The sequence below is a fragment of the Podarcis gaigeae genome (assembly GCF_964106915.1).
Source record: "Podarcis gaigeae genome assembly, chromosome: 15".
Classification (NCBI taxonomy): Eukaryota; Metazoa; Chordata; class Lepidosauria; order Squamata; family Lacertidae; genus Podarcis; species Podarcis gaigeae.
In genome coordinates this window covers 18,149,255-18,168,564 of record NC_139692.1, presented here as the reverse complement: position 1 = coordinate 18,168,564, position 19,310 = coordinate 18,149,255, and the positions used below count along the sequence as shown (strand labels likewise).

The 19,310-nt window shown below is 48.1% G+C and overlaps 1 protein-coding gene across 8 annotated transcripts in view; it reads right to left on the bottom strand.

The window, feature by feature from the left end:
• Nucleotides 1-19,310, bottom strand: part of CADM1 (cell adhesion molecule 1) — a 592,123-nt gene that overhangs the window by 359,252 nt on the left and 213,561 nt on the right. For all 8 annotated transcript variants that reach the window (XM_083714062.1, XM_083714063.1, XM_083714056.1 and 5 more), the window contains exons 2-5: nucleotides 15,363-15,509; nucleotides 13,430-13,582; nucleotides 2,209-2,346; nucleotides 348-503 (exon numbers count right to left, since the gene is read on the bottom strand). In XM_083714062.1, the coding sequence (XP_083570188.1) occupies nucleotides 348-503; nucleotides 2,209-2,346; nucleotides 13,430-13,582; nucleotides 15,363-15,509 (594 nt within the window). The remainder of the gene's footprint in view (nucleotides 1-347; nucleotides 504-2,208; nucleotides 2,347-13,429; nucleotides 13,583-15,362; nucleotides 15,510-19,310) is intronic.

Genomic DNA, 19,310 nt, shown 5'->3' with positions numbered 1-19,310 from the left:
TGTCTTTGTAGACAGCATTGATACATGTGTTTGTTTGTTTTTTGTAATAATAATAATAAACCTTGACACACTTCCATGTTAATATTTAAATGCTTAGTTCACATGTCTTGAGGCAGCTCTGCAGTAATAGCACAAGAACAGACGATGAGAAATAGTTTGTCTTCAAAAAGAGCAGGGAAAGAAAGCCCTAAACCCAAATTCAATACTTTAAACCTCTCATTTAATCAAATCAGATAAAATGCTTTTGCATGCTACAACAAACCATAATTGTCTAATCAATCGCTTTGGTCAAGCCGCGTCCATGTGTGGGGCAAGGGGGAGGGGAAGGTTGTGACTCTGGTACTCACACATTACATCTAGGTAGTACTTGGTCTGCAAGTCTTTGACGGCAGGATGGTCTACCTGACAGACAACAGCAACCCCATCATCCTCTCGCTTGACCTTCAACGAAAGGCGACTGGTCACTGTAAACATGTCTGACCACTGCTCCTCTTCTGTTTTACCTGCATAATGGACATGAAAGGTGAGGAAAAAGAGCAGGTAAATGGCAAATGACTAGACCCATCAAAGACCATCCTCCATCACTGCATTTGTGTTGTCATTTTCAACTGAAGTCACTTCTGCGATCTGTACTCATCTAGTAGCAACTTGCCTCGTTTAGCTTATCTATTCCAGAGCTTCTCTCCACTTCTGCAATTCTTAAATAGTTCAACTATGCATATGCTGACCTATTCATAACCCCCCAACAGGCATATTTTTGCAACCTTATTGTCTCTGTTTTTATCTGCACATTCCTATAATCTGTGGGTGTTTGTAGGGTGGCAACACCTTCCTTTCATTGTTACTTTCCTACCTACATACTTATTGGATTAATTTGTGGCACACTGATGACCTGCACAAAATAAAGGGAAACAACTCGTTTTTTAGTTAACAAGCAGCTTCTCTGCCTGGTGGTAAGGAGGAAATTCTTAGTTGGCAAAGGTGGCCAGGTGAGTGGCTGTTTACCTGCCGTATACAGCAGGGGTGGGGAACCTATGATCCCACAGATGGCGAACTCCCATCATCCCAGATCATTGGCCATGCTGGCTGGGGCTGATAGGCGTTGGATTCCAGAAACATCTGAAAGGCCAGAGGTTTCCCACATCTGGTATATACAGGGATACAGAGGGAAAAGAGGAGAGCTGGTATCAAAGTTAAGCAAACAGTTTTGCAATGGAGTAGGGCTGGCAAGGCCCTTTTTCAAGTCAATCACAAGGAAAGGAAGCCTGCGAGTTCTTATTCTCTTATTCGCTTCCAGATTTAAAGGGGGGGCCCTATCTCCTGCTCATGATATTAAACACAAAATCTACAGCGCTCGACAGCGAGGATTAGGAATTCCAGGATGCCTTCCAAACACTTAAGTCAATGGAGCCAGAAATCCTCCACCCTCTTCCTCCAATGCCACTGCCAAAAGCCATCATCAATAATTAAGAGGGAAAGTGACTCCATGGATTTACATAATTAAAAGTAGTAATTAAAATATTTAAACAGTGGTACTGTTGAAGACCCAGCAAAATACAGCAGCAACGGGCTGAAACAGAAGCAGAAGCAGCCTGTGCGGGGCATCCTGCCAAAGGGAAGCCAATTTCAACAGGCAGCGAAAGGTAAGGGAGAGCAGGGAAACGCCTGGGATTAAAGCGGAAAGGCTTCCCAAAAATTTGAGACGCCTGGCTTACTTGTCAAGGAGGGGTCTATCACGAAACCACAACTCGTGCTCCAGATCAATTGATAAAGCTACTCCACATTATAAAACGACCACACCATTCACTGCTCTGCACCCTTCTGAACTGATTTTGCCTGGCTGGAATGTGTCCTTTGCTATGACAGTGCCTCTTGCTTGTCTGGAGGATGGAGATGGTGTATGTGTGTTAGCAGAGTGGGGGGAACATAAGAATCTCTGGCTTTTGCGTGGTTTGAATCTGACCTACTTGGGGGTAAGAGTCACACCTGTTGCTCCGCCCACTTGCTGTCTCTGGTCCCACCCACCTCTGGCATGCAGCCCGCAGAAGGTTGCCCATAATGAAATGCAGCTCTCAGGCTGAAAAAGATTCCCTTCTGCTGTTTTGAGTTATTCTCTCACATCATCACGAGAGTATCCTGCTTATCAGCAAAACCATCTCTAAAAACCACAACCACACCATTAAGTTGATTGAGGGAGAAGGGGTCTACCAAATAGCTCCTTGTTGCCTTTAAACCATCTGATCACTGTGGGTGGTCTGCTGGCCAAAGATGTGCAATTCAGCTCAATTTCTTCTCCTTCCACTGTGGTCTCCTTCTGGGCTTCGATCCTCAAGTTACGTGGTGGGACTAGAATGAAACAGCATACAGATATATAAAGATCTCAGCATGTTGTTGTCTTTCATGACACGTCCAAGAAACTGAACATGTGGGATAGTTGCTGGACAGATTAGAGGTGGACCAGTAGCTGCCTCATAGAAGGTCCTCTTCAACTTACAATTTTGATTAAGGGAACACTTTGTAAATGCATCCCCATCTGCAATAATTCTAACAGATCAAACATATTATAAATGCATCTTTAAAGTAGCACCCTGCTTTCGACCTCTGTTTGAATGTAAATCCCACATTCCCTATTCCAAAAATAATTAGCAAAAAATAGAGTAAAACAAACTAAGGGAGATTCAGGATTTTCAGACCGAGAGGGAAAGAAGAGGGTCGTTTTCCAAAGAAAATAAATGAAATGCAACCCAACACGAATAATAGATTCTTGCATCAGAGAGTATTATTACAGAGAGAGCATCTTTCCTTCCTTTCAGGCATGTGTTCAGCACAGCTAAGTCATTTATTTTATTTTTTTATTTTTTTGTGAAATCCAAAGCCAGAGGGTTGAATTGATCAATGAAATATAATCCGGTAGAGTCTGGAAAAGCAGAGAATCTGAAGCATAACCAGGGCCTGCCCAAGACATTTTGGCACCTGAGGCGAACCACAAAATTGATACCCCCACCCCCACCAGGGAAGAAGAGGTGAGTAAAGATCAAAACCAGGAAGAAGGGGGGAATAAATATCTACATTGGAAACGAGGGTGGGAGTAGACCGGCAGCATCTCCTATTCATCGAGAGACCCTCATAGAGGTGGTATGAGGGGAGTGCTGAGGAGGTGGCAGATCTGGCCTCCAAGAAGCACACCACAGTCATTGCTGCCTCTGTGGCAGTGGGAGCAGCAGGGAGCAAAGCATTCATTGGAGGCTGGATCTGCTGCCCCTGAGGATCCTGCCGCATGAGGCAGTGTCCTACCCTTGCCTCATGGGCAGGCTGGCCCTGAGCATAACTACAGCATCACAAAGTCCACCAAAATGTATAGATCTTTCCGTTATCCTCTTCCCCACCTTCCTGCAAACAGGGTGGGTGGGTGAGAATAGATGGGATAGGCGTTTCCCCCCCCCCCCTTCTATTTTATAATCAGTAAAGAGAATGTTAACACAGTTGCCTGCTGGTACTGTGTTTATTAAATCAAGCATTAAAATAAAGATTTAAATGGATATTGTTTATAAATGAGTGGGCCCGTTTTCTTCATTGTTTTTGCACTAATGAAGCAGTTGCGCGATTCAGGTGTGAATAATATGTTCTGTTCACTCCCCACCCACCAAAACGCAGGTAAGGAAGTATGCACAAAATGAATTGTGCAGATAATAAATTAGTTGTTTCTGGTCCATAAACAAGTGAATGGCATGGCGTCTTCAAAAATCAAAGGGAGGAGGAAGCACAAAGGGGCCAACAAGGCATGCAAGTCCCCTGTGGAATAGCAGGTGATGTCTGGTTTTCTCCTTGCCCCCCACTTGCAAATAAGTTCTTACCCCCAAGAATGTAGGTGAAACCCAAAGCCATGTGATGCATGCTGGACAAGTCAGCCCAAGTGTGTATGTGTATGTGCACTGCACATATACACACTGCCATGTTGCTTCTTCCTCTGCCTGAGTCTTTCAGGCAGTCAGGGGAAAGGAGAAACACAAAAGCATCCCCGGAAGCATCTCAGCAGAAATGTGTGTGTGTGTGTGTGTGTGTGTGTGTGTACAAGCATGCACACACTTGCTATCTTAGTTTGGGAAACATGAGAATAAAAAGCTCTCTTAATGCAGCGGTGTTAGGAAACAACTCTCAAGAGTGAAGGTAGCCGAACTTGAAATTCATATTAAAGGCTAATTTTAAATACCTTTTCAACACATATTAACATACTACAAACTGGAACTCATTAAATTGTGGGGGTGGAGGGTGGAAAGGGATGAGTAAGAGCGGAGAACCTATATACCTAATCAGCAAGTGTGATCTCACTTGGTGATTGCTTGTTGCAATTCAGGTTCGTTACTGGAATGTTAGGAGACAGCATTAATCTGGAGCTACGGCTGTTATGGTATTAGCAACTATTATCAGTGGATATGATAATCCCATAGTTATGCCTGTTCTGTAATCTTCTGAACTATGAGAAATAGAATGAGTCTCACACACACACACACACACGGCAAACTTAAGGACAGACACCATATGCCACGAAGAAGAGAGGAGGGGGAGGGTGTTTCTCGAGTATAATTTGCAGTAGGGGTTGAAGCAACAATTTGGCTGCATTTGGGTTCAAATCCCCCACTTTATCACTTGAATATCTTCAGAACAGGACAGGAAAAATCCTGTCCTGCTTCATATGCTGCTGAGTTGCTGCTCCATGAATTACACAGAGTAGGAATGAAGGAGTCATGGGGTTTGATTCTATCCATCCATCCAAACAAATGTACATCTGTACGGAGCTCCTTATAACATTTCAGTGGCAAACCTGTTACCATCCCAGCCCCAACTGGGCAATAGGGAACACAACAAAATAGGGTGGGGGTTTAGGGTACCAGGCATACCAAGGAGCACCCAAAGGGTTGCCATCCATACCAGAGTTTGGCATCCTCACCTAAGATGGGTATGTGCTAAAGCACCCTCCAGAATCTGGATGTGGCTAGACTACAGCTCCTATCAACCTTTACTACTGGCCATCCTGGCCGAAGCTTATGGGAACTGCAGTTCAACAGCACCTGCAGGAAACCAGATTGGTGTAACCTAGGTATTTCTGCCCTCCATCTCTATTGTCTTTTAGGCATTTGCTTAAGACTTTCCTCTTTCAACAAACAAGTGGTATCAGTTCTGGATTTAAAAATGATTTTACCTTTGCAATGGCTGGTTTTTAGAGATTGTTTTATATGTAATTTGGATTTTAAAAAATATTTTTATATATACATTTGTTTTAAGGCTATTTTTATTGTATTGTAAATTGCTTCAAGACGCCTTATAGGAAACAATTCATAAATGAAACTAATAATAACTATACAGTCGGTACCTTGGATTCTGAATGCCCTGGAACTTGGACGTTTTGGCTCCCAAACGCCACAAACCCGGAAGTGATTGTTCCGGTTTGCAAACGTTCTTTTGGAACCCAAATGTTCAACAGGGCTTCCTCGGCTTCTTATTGGCTGCAGGAGCTTCCTGCAGCCAATCAGAAGCCACAATTTGATTTTTGAAAATTTTGGAAATCAAATGGACTTCCGGAACGGATTCCATTCGACTTCCAAGGTACGACTGTAATTAGTAATAATATGGATTTACAGTGCAATCCAATGCATGTTTACTCAGAAGTAAGTGGCCTATGCTCAGTGATATTCTCTTCCAAGCAAGATGACTGCAACCTCAGTTTTCCTTCCTGTTAAATCCAGCAAGAATATGAAATACAACCTTTAGTGAAAAACGGCTTTGAGTAAACACATTTTACATCTAATAATTTTAACACTTCGGCAAAAGATGGAAGTGTGCAATGGTATATATGGGGACAATATGATTATATACCCAGCTGGAAAGAAACAGAAGAAAGAACAATATAAATATTGCCCATTATTTTACACTGAGAATATGGTCCAGCATTTGTGGGCTACAATTAAGCACACAGAGATCCTTAGAAGCATCATCACCTTGCCAAGAGGCGTAATAATGCTTGATTTTTTCACATTGTAGCACAGACTGTAACACAGAAGCTGTTACATTACCCGTCATGCCCTTTATTAGATAGTCTCAGAACTCTTAAAATAAACAGAGAGGTTTGGAATAAAGCAATGAGTGCAGCTGTCAGGGGTTCAGAAGGAGAGACACAGGAGGGGGAGCAAATGGAGAGTGAGGAGGAGGAGTACGAGGGGGGCGCAGGCAGTGACAGTGGCCAGAGTTATTCCACAAGCCTCTCTAGCGAATCGGAGGACTCACAGAAGGGAGCGCCGGTGGCCAGAGCAAGGGAGATTCCAAGGGAGAAACCTCAAGAGGGAGGGGCCAGCGGGGAGTCTCTGAACAGCAGCTGGAGATCAGGGCCAGCGTCTCCACCAGAGCGCAGTGGGGAGGGGGAGTCCCAGGAGTCGGGACCAGTGTCCTCACCACCAGAGGGAGGAGAGGAGTCAGGTTTGGCAACACCCACATCAGGAAGCGGGGAAACGGTCAGAAGGAAAGTCACCGGCTGGGCGCGCGCGCCAAGTTCAAATGTACAGGAGCGCGGCACAGCGGGGAGCCCGGGAAGGGAGCCAGGTCCTAAAGCCCGCCGGAGGGAGGGGCAAGACTCAGGAGGCTCCGCGTCAGAGGAGTCCAGGAAGGAGGGAACCCCAGAGGGCAGAAGGACCCAACGCAGGAAAGAGCAGCGCAAGAGGTGGAGCCAGGCTAGAATCTTAAACTGGTGTGGGTGGAGCAGTGAGTCAGAGGGGACTTAGCCGGTCTAGCGTTAAGACGTGGGCCTGCGCGCCCAGAGCTTGGAAATGGAAACTAAACTTCAATAAAGACTTTTGTATATAATATCCACTGGGCGTTGGTCCTCTGTGAGCTGGGACCTAGCGGCAGTCCTGACAGTAAGTCCCCTCACCATTTTCACCAATTTTGCAACCTCGTGGAGTGCGGGAAAGCAGCGAGGGGTGAAGATTGGTGCTTCGCGAGCTCACGAAAAACAGGGAAATGACTACCGAAGAGAGGATAGCGAGTTTGCAAAACGCAGTGACGCAGTTGACTGCAGAAATTGCGGCTTCCAGAAAGAAAGAACAGGAAGCAGCTGCTGCCTGCCAGGATCTGCGAACCAGGTTAGAAGTGCTAAGTACACAGAGGCTACCAGCCACCAGACCAGAAGGGATTGGGCTGGGAAACAGAGGAGGGAGCCTGGTATCTCACTTCAATGGGGACCTGCAGGAGTATCCTAACTTCAGAGCAGATGTGATTTATACATTGCAGCTGCTTGACAAAGACTTTAAAAATGAGGGAGAGAAAGTGGGATTTATTATTTCGCATTTGCGGGGGGAGGCAAAATCGTGGCTGCGCAATCTATGGAGAGACAAGGATCCAGCCCTCCAAAATGCGGCTGCCTTCATTAAAGTGATGGATGCGTGTTTTTTATCTGAGATTGATGTGGATATCGCTAGGAGGGAGATTCACGGACTAAGACAAGGTAAAGCCACTGTGAGGCAATATCATGCACGTTTTTTCGGATTGGTGAATGTACTAGCCTGGGAGAAAGAATCGCCTGCCGTCAGAGACCTGTTCTGGGAGGGGTTGAGCGGAGCTGTGAAAGATGAGATCGCAAGGGGGGGAAGACCCCAAACCACCAAGGAAGTGGTGGAACGGGCACTCTCCATTGGGGTTCGGTTGGAAGGACGCCCTTGGGGCAGGGAGGAAGGGCATTTGGGACGCACGCCAGCGAAAGGACTGCCTCCCTTCCCCAAGGAGGCGGCGCGCGCTCGATCCATGCCTCCGCTGGGAGGGGGAGAGGAGCCGATGGAGATAGGTGGTGCTAAGGCTCACTCCACAGTCGGAGCCCTAACTCCGGGAGCAGTCAAGATGAAGCCTCCTAGAGGAACCAGGAAGTGCTACATCTGCGACAGTGCTCAGCATATGGCAAAAGAGTGTCCCCAGCGGTTTCACAAGCATACTGCAGCCGCAGCGACAGTAACAGACGCAATTCAGCAGAGGGAGTCGCAGCAGGAAAACTCCACTGTCTGGCTGGAGATGGCGTCTCTGGGGACCAGCCAGACAAGTCAGTGAAGCAATCCCCAGGGATCTTACAGCCCACCGACCCCCTCCCACCCAAACCAGTAGTGCAGCTCACCGCATCCCTTCAGCTCCCCAATGGGCTACTGGTGGAAATTCCCATCACCGTAGACTCGGGGAGCAATGCAGATTTTATAGACATGCAGTTCCTCCAGCAACATGGCATAGCCCTTCTGCCAGCGGCGGTACCTCTGAAAGTCGTCACAGTGGACGGCAGGGAGCTACTGGGAGGGCAAGTGCTACAGCAGACGCCGCCAATGGTGATGCGCATTGGAAACCACCGTGAGGTCATCAGCTTCAACGTCACCCGCCTGTCAGACACGCCCATAGTGTTGGGAATGAGTTGGCTGGATAGGCACAGCCCGGCATTAGCTTGGTACCAGCGGCAACTGACCTTCGGCTCCTCTTACTGCGCAGAACACTGCATCCTGGCGGACTTGGAAGATGAGGGGCACGAGGATGGACCACAGCTGAACTTGGGCATGTTGCAAGCGGTGCCTAACAAATACAAGGAGTTTTTGGAGGTCTTCTGCGAGAAAGAGGCGGATAAGCTGCCACCCCACAGACCCTACGACTGCAAGATCGACCTCCTGCCCGGGGCGACGCTCCCGACGGGGAAACTGTACTCCATGTCTGAGGATGAATTGCAAGAGCTCAGGGAGTTCATAGATCACAACCTGAAGCGGGGATTCATCCGGGAGTCCAAGGCGGCAGGAGGCAGTCCCGTGTTCTTTGTAAAGAAGCGGGACACGCCCCAAAAGAGGCTGGTCGTTGATTTCCGCTTCTTGAACCTCAAGACCAAGCCCTCAGCATTCCCTATGCCCAAGATCGATGACCTGCTGGCGACGGTGAGGAAGGGTCGCATCTTTACCAAGTTGGATCTGCGCGGAGCGTACAATCTCATTCGCGTACGGGAAGGCGACGAGTGGAAAACAACCATGTTTACGCCGCTGGGCACTTATGAATACAGAGTTATGCCTTTTGGATTAAAAAATGGTTCCCACTGCTTTCAAGCCTTCATGCATCATGTCTTGGCGGGTCTCCTCTACAAGAAGTGCGTCTGCTTCCTGGATGACATCCTAATCTTCTCGGAATCGCCGGAGGCTCACGAGAGAGATGTTAGGGAAGTTCTGCAGAGGCTGCGGGAGCACAGGCTGTACGCCAAGCTGGAGAAGTGCCAGTTCGACAAGACGGAGGTGGATTTCTTGGGCTACAAACTGTCCGACAAGGGACTGGCTATGGACGGTGCCAAGGTACGTGCAGTACTGGATTGGAAGAGCCCACGCAATAGGAAGGAAGTACAGAGGTTTGTCGGTTTTGCCAACTTTTATCGCAAGTTCATCAAGGGTTTCGCCATGCAGACAGCGGCCATCACCGACACCCTCAGTTCCAAGAAGAAGAGGTTCATCTGGACGGAGCAGGCAGAGCAGTCCTTTCAGAAGCTCAAGCAGCTCTTCGCTTCCGAAGAGAACCTACTGCACGTAAATCCCAGCAGGCCCATGAGAGTGGAGACGGACGCCTCAGACAGGGCCGTGGGAGCCGTTCTGTTGCAGCAAGACCACCAGGGGGACTGGAGGCCGTGCGCTTTCTACTCCAGAAAACTCAGCAAAGCGGAGCAGAACTACACCATTTGGGACAGGGAGTTGCTGGCCATACATGCAGCCTTCAAGGCGTGGCGGCACTTCCTCGTCGGAGCCAAGCACACGGTGCAGGTCCGCACAGACCATAAGAACTTGGAGTACTGGCGCACGGCGAGGTTCCTGAACCAGCGACACATCCGCTGGGCGGAGTTCTTTGCAGATTTCGACTTCAGAATTGAGTACATCCCAGGAAACAGCAACGTCTTGGCGGACGCGCTGTCCAGAAAACCGCAGTATCTGGAGGCAGAGGCACCGGCGGCGGCCAAGCACATTTTCACACCACAGGCGTGGGCATGCGCGTCAGCCACGGTGGACCTGGACGCGGTGCGCCGCGCGCTGCGAACAGACTCGTTCGCCCGAGCCAAGATGGAGGAGGTGTGCAGTGGCAAGGCGAGGGGCGACGAATTCCAAGTGCGAGACGGCCTGCTCCTACGCAAGGGAGTCCTCTACGTACCAGGAGACAGCCTCCGCGCGAAGGTCCTGCAACAGCTGCACGACGCGCCCAGCGCGGGGCACTTCGGCAAGGAGAAGACGGTGGACTTAGTAGCCAGAGACTTTTGGTGGCCTAAGATGCGGGGGGATGTCGCGGACTATGTCAATAGGTGCGACACCTGCCAAAGGGCTAAGCCTGTGCACCAGCCGCCGGCGGGCCTGTTGGAACCGCTACAGACACCGTTCGTACCGTGGGAGAGGGTAGCCCTGGACTTTGTCACAGATCTACCCAGCTCAAGGGGCAAGACGGCAGTGCTCGTGGTAGTGGACCTGTTCACCAAGATGGCCCACTTCATTCCGTGCGCGAAGGTGGCCACGGCCGAGCAGACCGCTAAGATGTTCATAGACCACGTGTTCAAGGTGCACGGCCTACCACGGTCTATTTTGTCCGACCGGGGGCGCCAGTTCATCTCCAACTTCTGGCAAAAGCTGATGGGATTCCTAAACGTCAAGGTCAGCCTGGCGTCGGCGAGACACCCGCAAACTAACGGGCAGGCGGAAAGGGTCAACGCCATCATGCAGCAGTACCTGAGATGCTACGCGAACCAGCAGCCATCGACCTGGGTGGACTATCTACCGTTGGCCGAGTTTGCCTACAACAACACGAAGCACGGGTCCACGGGGGTGACCCCATTTTTTGCCAACTACGGGAGGCATCCCAGAACCTTCCCGGGTCTGGACACAGTGCGGGAGGGGGAGCCACAGGGAGCAGAGGAAGTGGCAGCGGAGTTGCAGGAGATCCACGAGCAGCTCAGGAGGCAGTTAGAGTTGGCAAAACAGGCTTACAAAGTGCAGGCAGATCGACACAGGAGGGTTGGGGAGGACATCCAGGTGGGAGACTGGGTCTGGTTGGCAGCACAAGCAGTTCCAGCCAGATCGTTAGCCAAGAAGAAACTAGGGCACAAGCAGCTAGGGCCTTACCAAGTAGAGGCGCAGATCAACCCAGTGGCCTTCCGGTTGACACTCCCGGAGGGTTCCAGAATGCACCCGGTCTTTCATAGATCAGTGCTCACGCCCTACAGAGAGCCCCACAGGTTTCAAGCACCGGGGAAGGCGCCAGACCCGCTCAGAGAAGCGCCCAAAAAAGGGGGGTCGCCGAAAGGGGAGCCACTTAATGAAGCCACTGAGATTTTAGACTCAAGGTGGGGGGAGGACGGGATTGAATATCTTCTCGCCACGGAGGACACCCCGGCCAGCGCCAACAGGTGGGTGCCGGATTACGCAGTGGAAGAGCAGTTGCTCAAGGAAGAATTCCACACACTTTTCCCGCACAAGCCTATGCCGGCGGGCTTTTTCGAGGATTGTTTGTTCACACCCACACTCTCGGCCAGCACTTTCCGGGGTTTCTCGTCAGCTGAGGACTCGGCTCCGGGAGGCAGCTCTCCGGAGGGATCACTTTCAGGTTTTGGCACGGGGGGATCTTATTGGTGGGAGGACCAACCCGAGGTGGGCTGGCGCAGAGACATGCCGAAGGGGCCCTGGGAGGTGGACCCCCATCAAACAACAGGGGGAGGAGGGCTCTTGGGTGATTTGGGGTCGAGCGCAGATTTCGAGCACACCGCGCAGGAGATGGAAGCGGAGGAGGTCGTCGTCGACGAGCCCATGGGGGACTTCCCGGACTTATCTCGATGGTTGCAAGCCTCAGGGGACGAGCTGTATCCTGGACTCACCCCTACAACAATGGAGCACCCGGAACCCGCACCGGAAGAGGGGGAGGGGGGAAGGGGGGGCTTCGAGGGGGGGATGGATGTCAGGGGTTCAGAAGGAGAGACACAGGAGGGGGAGCAAATGGAGAGTGAGGAGGAGGAGTACGAGGGGGGCGCAGGCAGTGACAGTGGCCAGAGTTATTCCACAAGCCTCTCTAGCGAATCGGAGGACTCACAGAAGGGAGCGCCGGTGGCCAGAGCAAGGGAGATTCCAAGGGAGAAACCTCAAGAGGGAGGGGCCAGCGGGGAGTCTCTGAACAGCAGCTGGAGATCAGGGCCAGCGTCTCCACCAGAGCGCAGTGGGGAGGGGGAGTCCCAGGAGTCGGGACCAGTGTCCTCACCACCAGAGGGAGGAGAGGAGTCAGGTTTGGCAACACCCACATCAGGAAGCGGGGAAACGGTCAGAAGGAAAGTCACCGGCTGGGCGCGCGCGCCAAGTTCAAATGTACAGGAGCGCGGCACAGCGGGGAGCCCGGGAAGGGAGCCAGGTCCTAAAGCCCGCCGGAGGGAGGGGCAAGACTCAGGAGGCTCCGCGTCAGAGGAGTCCAGGAAGGAGGGAACCCCAGAGGGCAGAAGGACCCAACGCAGGAAAGAGCAGCGCAAGAGGTGGAGCCAGGCTAGAATCTTAAACTGGTGTGGGTGGAGCAGTGAGTCAGAGGGGACTTAGCCGGTCTAGCGTTAAGACGTGGGCCTGCGCGCCCAGAGCTTGGAAATGGAAACTAAACTTCAATAAAGACTTTTGTATATAATATCCACTGGGCGTTGGTCCTCTGTGAGCTGGGACCTAGCGGCAGTCCTGACAAGAGTGTTTTGTCAAGGGACTAAATACTCACACCCTAATTGGCAAATATTTCTAACTTCTGTAATGGGTTTTGATAGAAGCTTGGATTCATGGGTGCAAATGTAAGGGTTTGGGGGAGCACAGAAGAATATGAGCTAATGTAATTGCCTGGAAAACCACAAATGACACTCCAGACAGCTGTTGCCAGGGGAACAGTTATTTGCAACAGATTCCTCCAGAATTTATGGGTTTTCCCCCCTCCTGCCATTCTCCTCCACATGTCTGGAGAATGCCTTATGTACATGCATGTATGGCAATACAAGTGTGTGATAGATGAAGGCAACTTGGAACACATGATGAAGTAGTACATTTTGGGGGTGTGAAGCCAATAAATCTTAATGTGTGTCTATATGCTGACTTTCCCATGTACAATTCTGTGGATCAGCGTCCTAAGGTTTTAACAAACCAATCTTCTGGGTTTTTCTCCTTCTGACACTATCTTCACCCATCCCAAGACATGAAAAGGTGTGCCGCTGTCTACAGAACATTGCATGAAAAACAGCCCCAGTAAGGAGGATTTATTTCAGCGCCTGTGTTGGAAGGCGAGATGGCTATAAAGCAGGTTTTAAAAATGTCCAAGAATCTGCTTTTTCCTCCCACCATCTTGCCACTCCCAAGTGAACTAAAGATGGAGTCTGGGGCTGACTGGTCCTTACCAAGCACTGTAATTGTCATAAAGTATTCCTGTGGGGGGTCCGTGTAGAGTTGGCAGAAGTATCTTCCTTCATCCGAAATGGAGACATTCGTCAGTGACACTCTGAGCTCACTGCTAGAGAAATTCACTAACTGAAACCTGCTGTCCTTCAAAGCTGTGGAACAAAGATACAATTAGAAACTGCAATGTTATGAGACATACAGTGCTTCCCTCCCAGAGAAAACAGTGAAAACCAGAAGCCTGGAGAGGTGGCAGCAGCGCTGACATGCAGTAGCAATACCACCCTCTTTTTCACATCCTGTTATTTTGGCTCATTATGTTACAATCTGGAAATAAACAATACTAGTACTCATCAATCAATACAAATAACCTAAACAAAAGCCCCGTATCAAGTACTGATAATTACTCTCCCCCTTCCTGTCTACTTGCTCAAAGCTGCAGAAAGCCTTTAACAAATGAGCTTCTACAACATACAGGGCCCCTTATCCCAGGCATTCCCAACCTGATGCCCTCCAGATATCTTTGACTGCAAGGTCCATCAGCCCCAACCAGCATGACCAATGACAAATTGGGTGGGGAGCAATATCTGGAGGGTTCCAGGCTGGCAACGGATAGATGGACAGAAAGCCATGAACAGAGATTTAACAAAGTAAACTTGAGAAGGTTTAGGACATGTGGGGAGAATGTTTAAGCAAACAACTTCCAGCAGAACTCCTAAAATCTTTGGTTTTGCCAGTTCATCGGAAACGTTTAATCAAGCAACACAAAGCTGGAGAGATGCATTGCAGCCTCTTCCGAGGTCCAGAAATTTATAAAGTTAGATAAAAAAAATTAATCAAATAAATTGTTGGATGTTTTCTGATGTTTTAAATACAACACCAAGTAATTTCTGAGACCAGAAGAACATGCATCAGTTCAAACACAGGCTCATTCCTACTTCTACTAACCCCTAACAGATATACTACCTACATCTCCCCCACCTATCCCCCAAATATCAAAAGAATAAAGAGAGGTGGGGGAGATAAGCACCATTCATTAGTTTCTAGCTCTTCATTCCAAGGGCTAGGTAATATACCTCACCAGCTCCCCCATGATGCCATGTTTCACTATCAGCCCTTTTGTTAGTCTCCAGACAAATTACGAAAATTTCTCCAGATTCCCCCCCCCCCTTGCTTAGGGCACATGGCTGTTTACAGAAGGATATCTCTGTCACATTATTCCTGGCCTCACCTAATGCATGATTTCCAATTTTGGGGGAAAAAGTGTCCCTGCAAAAAGAAGCACTCAGAAGAACCAAGTTTTGTGGCCTACTGACATATCCATGTCAATTTGCTCCAAAATATTAGGGACCATATTGTTCCTAACTTTAAAAGTCATTTTAAAAAGGATGGGAGACAGGGCAGTCCCAGGAGAAAGATGGCTCATGTCTACTAACCTTGGACTATAAATGACCCCGTATATCTTAGTTATATTTTCCTAGAGATTAGGCAAAGATTCCAGGAGCACTCAATTTGAATTATAACAGTGTCTATTATTGATAAGGTTTTAAACACATGTTCAAGACCATCCTAACATTCTACAGTTGGATTAAGGAATTGGCTTGAACATTCCAACCACCGAGCTAAACACATTTCCTTATCCAATGGTAAGCACATCCTGCTTTGCCCTATTCGATTTGTTTGTGTCAACTAAATATTTTGGCACTTAATTGCAATTCAGAGTGAATTACTGTGGTCAATTCCTCTTGCACGGCAAGATGGTCTGACTCTTATAAAGGTCTATAGCTAGTCTTTCCATTAAAGCGAGTGATTATGATTGCCTGCCTTTGCCTACTTACTGAAGAATTGACTAAACCTTTAAAATGTCTGACATTAAATTAAAAGGAGCCGTCAGCAACCTCTTTATCAAGATTTGCCAAACAACACGGAACTCACGTCTGAAGTCTCTGAAATAAATCGTCTGTCTATTGGGATTCAAGAGCTGAATCACGGAGTCATCACTGTTTCTGACTTTGCAGCTGATGGTAGCAACTTCCCCCTCTACGACGGTCACATCTTCTGTAACCAAATTCTGTCCATCACCTTAAGATGTTAAAGAAAAGGAAAAAGACAGGACAGGTCAACTCACATTCAGTCAATATGGAAGCAAAATACCCTCTCACCCCCCGCAAATGCAGCAACTTAGTTGTGAATTGGACACATGAAGACTCGTGGTTAAGTGAAGACCTGGTGCACAGTACCCCTGACTAACAATGATTTGTCAGTTGCATTCACACACACACACACTTTTGCTGGATGGGGTTAACAACAACTTGCCTCAGGGAAATGTGTGGCAGGAATGCTTGCCTCTCATGTCTGGCACCAGGGCCGTCTTACCCATAGGCACTAGGGGTGCAGGGCACCTGGTCCGGGGCTCGAGAGTTGAGTCCGGGGAAGAGCCCACCCGTTGGTCAGAGCGCTGTGGTGGGCTCTTCTGCTCTGGGTGGCTCTGCATCACAAGTTCGGGGGTGACCGAGCCAGTGAGATGCTGAGGCAGTCAGCTGGCTCCGCCCTCCTGTGTGGCTGGGACTGGGCAACCGGGGGGCGCTGGGCGAATCTTTGCCCTCCGGTGCTGCATATGCTTAAGACAGCCCTGTCTGGCACCACCAATTCCTGCAGCCATTCCCTCTGAAATGGTCTTAGACTAAGAACATGCTAAGGAAGTAGTGGAACTGTGCAATACTTTATCATATTGGTATTTTTAGGCTGCCAGTAAATCAACACTCATTGAAAACTTAGTATCTCTTGCATTATACCAAACAACTTAAACACACCAAGGACAAATTCTCATAGTGTCTTACTATAAGGATTATCACCTTCAACATTTTGGATATTAAAAGCTTCTCCCAGCTAAATGATTACAGCCAGTTTATCCGTTGGAAGTTAGAAATCTTAAAACAGCAAGTAGCACCCTTTCATAAGAGACTGCTGATTAAAGATTCATATTCTAATTCACTATTGATTTTAGATAAAATTTTAATTTATAGACTACTTAACCACACAAAAATGGAGTTCAAAATAGCTCACACAACACAAATTCAGTTCATTATTTTGTACTTTCCTTTCAGCAGATCAAACCTGCAACCTTGGTGTTATCAGCACCATGGTCTAACCAACTGAGCTATCCAGGATGCATACATTACACACCTGATAAGTACCTTGTGTGCAACAACAGCATCCTAAGGCAGCTGTTCTGCTTTAAAGAGGATGGGGGCAATTGGGACCCTTTCTGTTGCACATGCCAGGGGCTCTGATGACACACTAGTCACCTGTGACAGATCAACACTTTCTGTTTGAGCAGAAAAGCAGCTCAGCAAATCAAAGCTAAACATGTTAAAACTGGGGATGTGCATGTATGGGCCTTTCTAATAAAAACCATATTCTCAAGGACAGAACTATTAAATGCATTGGACACCACCGATATAGCTGGAAAAGCTTCATTAGAAGGATGAGTGGAAAGACAGACACAGATACCATAATTATTTTGCTAAAAATAGGAGATGCTGCTTCTGCAGACAGGCTATATCTGGAAGCACCTGAAAGGTAATCCCATCTGGCTGTGAAAACATAACCCCTGGGAGAGACCTCGGAGGGCAGATCTCTTCTTGAGACTTAAAAACAAAACAAAAAACCCCAACAAGACATGGATATGAGTAGGGGTGCCAACTTGAATAAAATAGGGGGGCACAGGTAAGCACACACCATTTGAATGGCAAGGCCCACCAACTTTTGGGGGCCCGGCCCCATCAAATATTTTACTGGGGTTGAAGGGACCTTGGCTCCTAGTAGTTGGTTCCTATGCATATGAGAACACATATCTTCACACACACACACAAATATCTCAAGCACCACAGACTGAAAGATCTAAAACAAACTGATTAACGAAGCTGCAGCAAAACACAAATCAAGGCTAAGGAAGGGGCAGAAGAGGAGAGAGCTCATTTCCAGGGTGCCACAGCTTTTAACTGTGTGTCTCAGCGATGGGCTAAAAGGCAGGAGGTTGCACCTCACAAAGCATTTTTGGTTGGTCTCTTTTAGTTACCGCAGCCTTCATTGTCTGTGCCTCATTTCCTTTACTATGGAACATAGACCTTTATGTAAATGTGCTTTTACACTGGGTACATTCCTTTATTTTTTTTCATTCCAGCAGTTTATCGAGGACCCAATTATGCACTTCTAGACCTAGCAGAAACTGCACTGACTATTAAGTACCCTGTTTACGGCTCCCTTCTTTCCTGAAAGCTCTGCACATTTTGCTGCAGAAGCCCAACTCTGTGTTCACGGCAGGAATCTGTCAAGTCAAAAAACTCAGCAGCCACCACCTGCCTGTTAGCGATGGGCCTTATGTAGTCACTGAGTAAGATTTTCAAATAAAAAGGGGTCAGGTATGCATTGAAAACTGCATGGGGGAAGCTGATCGTTTTTCTCCCTCTCATAACACTAGCACTTGTGATCATCCAATGAAGCTGATTGTTGGAAGATGCAGGACAAATAAAAGGAAGTACTCATCAAGCAGCACATAGTTAAAACTATGGAACTCATTCTCCATAGGCGACAGTGGTGGCCACCAACTTGGATGGCTTTAGAAGAGGATCAGACAAGTTCATGGAGAAAACGGCTATAATGGCTACTAGTTTTGATGGCACCAATGCAGCAAAATCCAAGATTACAAAGAATTCCCTAGAGCGGACATATTTAATTTTCTTTCAATGATCATCCCAAGCAACAGCTAAGGATGTCAGAAGAGACCTACAGTCCTTGATAGCTTCATTTCCCCGTTATAACACTGGAGGCAGTTGGGGGGAGATGCATAACCCCAGTGGAGTTTTCTAGGGTTGCCGTATTTCAAGAAGTAAAAAATCTGGACACCCCCAAAGTTCCAAAGTTGTTGAGCTTTTTAAGGAAAACCCGAAAGCTTTTTTAAGACAACTTGGGAAGGTGTTATGGTGCGCTTACTATCAGAAAGGAGTGGGTGGGATCAGTAAGGCATGGGAGCTTCCTGCTCTTAGAGGCCAAGTGCAATAGATACGTTCAACATGACAGCTTAATTTTCCAAGGCACTTCCCTGTTCCAGCCTCCCTTCCCGTACACAGCTGAGGAATCACCACCACTGATGTAGCAATTGCACTGAGCACAACGACTGGCGTGTAGTTGGTATCAGGCTACCCAGTACATCAAAGCCAAGCAAATTCTCAAATCAAAGGAACCAAGATTAAATTTATACTTTGCTGGCAGCAGGCAGGCAACGAGGAAGTACGTGCAAAATATTTGAGGGAAAACTTATCACAAGACATTGCCTAAAACAGTGTAAAAAAGGTAGCTCCATCTGATTGCACTTGTTTTCAGAGCCCAACTTCTACTTACTATATTTAAATCAGCAGGTGATGCTTTGATAGTCCAAAAGCAGAGAACAAAATAAATTCTTCCATTCAGTTACCCAGTGAGCTAGGTAATATTTTACTGTCAGAAGCTCTGAATTCCCCCCTCCTACACCTTTTAATGAACTGAAGCCAGTGTGTCAGCAGCAATATCTAGGTTAGAGTATTAAACAATGCAGAAATGGGGGGTGGGGCGGGGGGAGAGAAGCACAGCTCTGCATTCTACGTTCTGCATACTGTCGCTTCTGCTTCTCTCGCTCCAGTGTAGCTTTTGAGCCAGCTCAAAGACACCAAGTGCAATCGTCTTTCACTTGCTCATGGCACAAAAGCAAAAAAAAAGTATAAAGGTAAGCAGAGTGATGACTATATTGGGGCAGGTGAGAGATGGAAGGTAGATAAAGGGTCCCCCAAACAAAGTAAGGCAACACTTGGCTGAAAACACCAACTATCTATCCATCCATTCCTG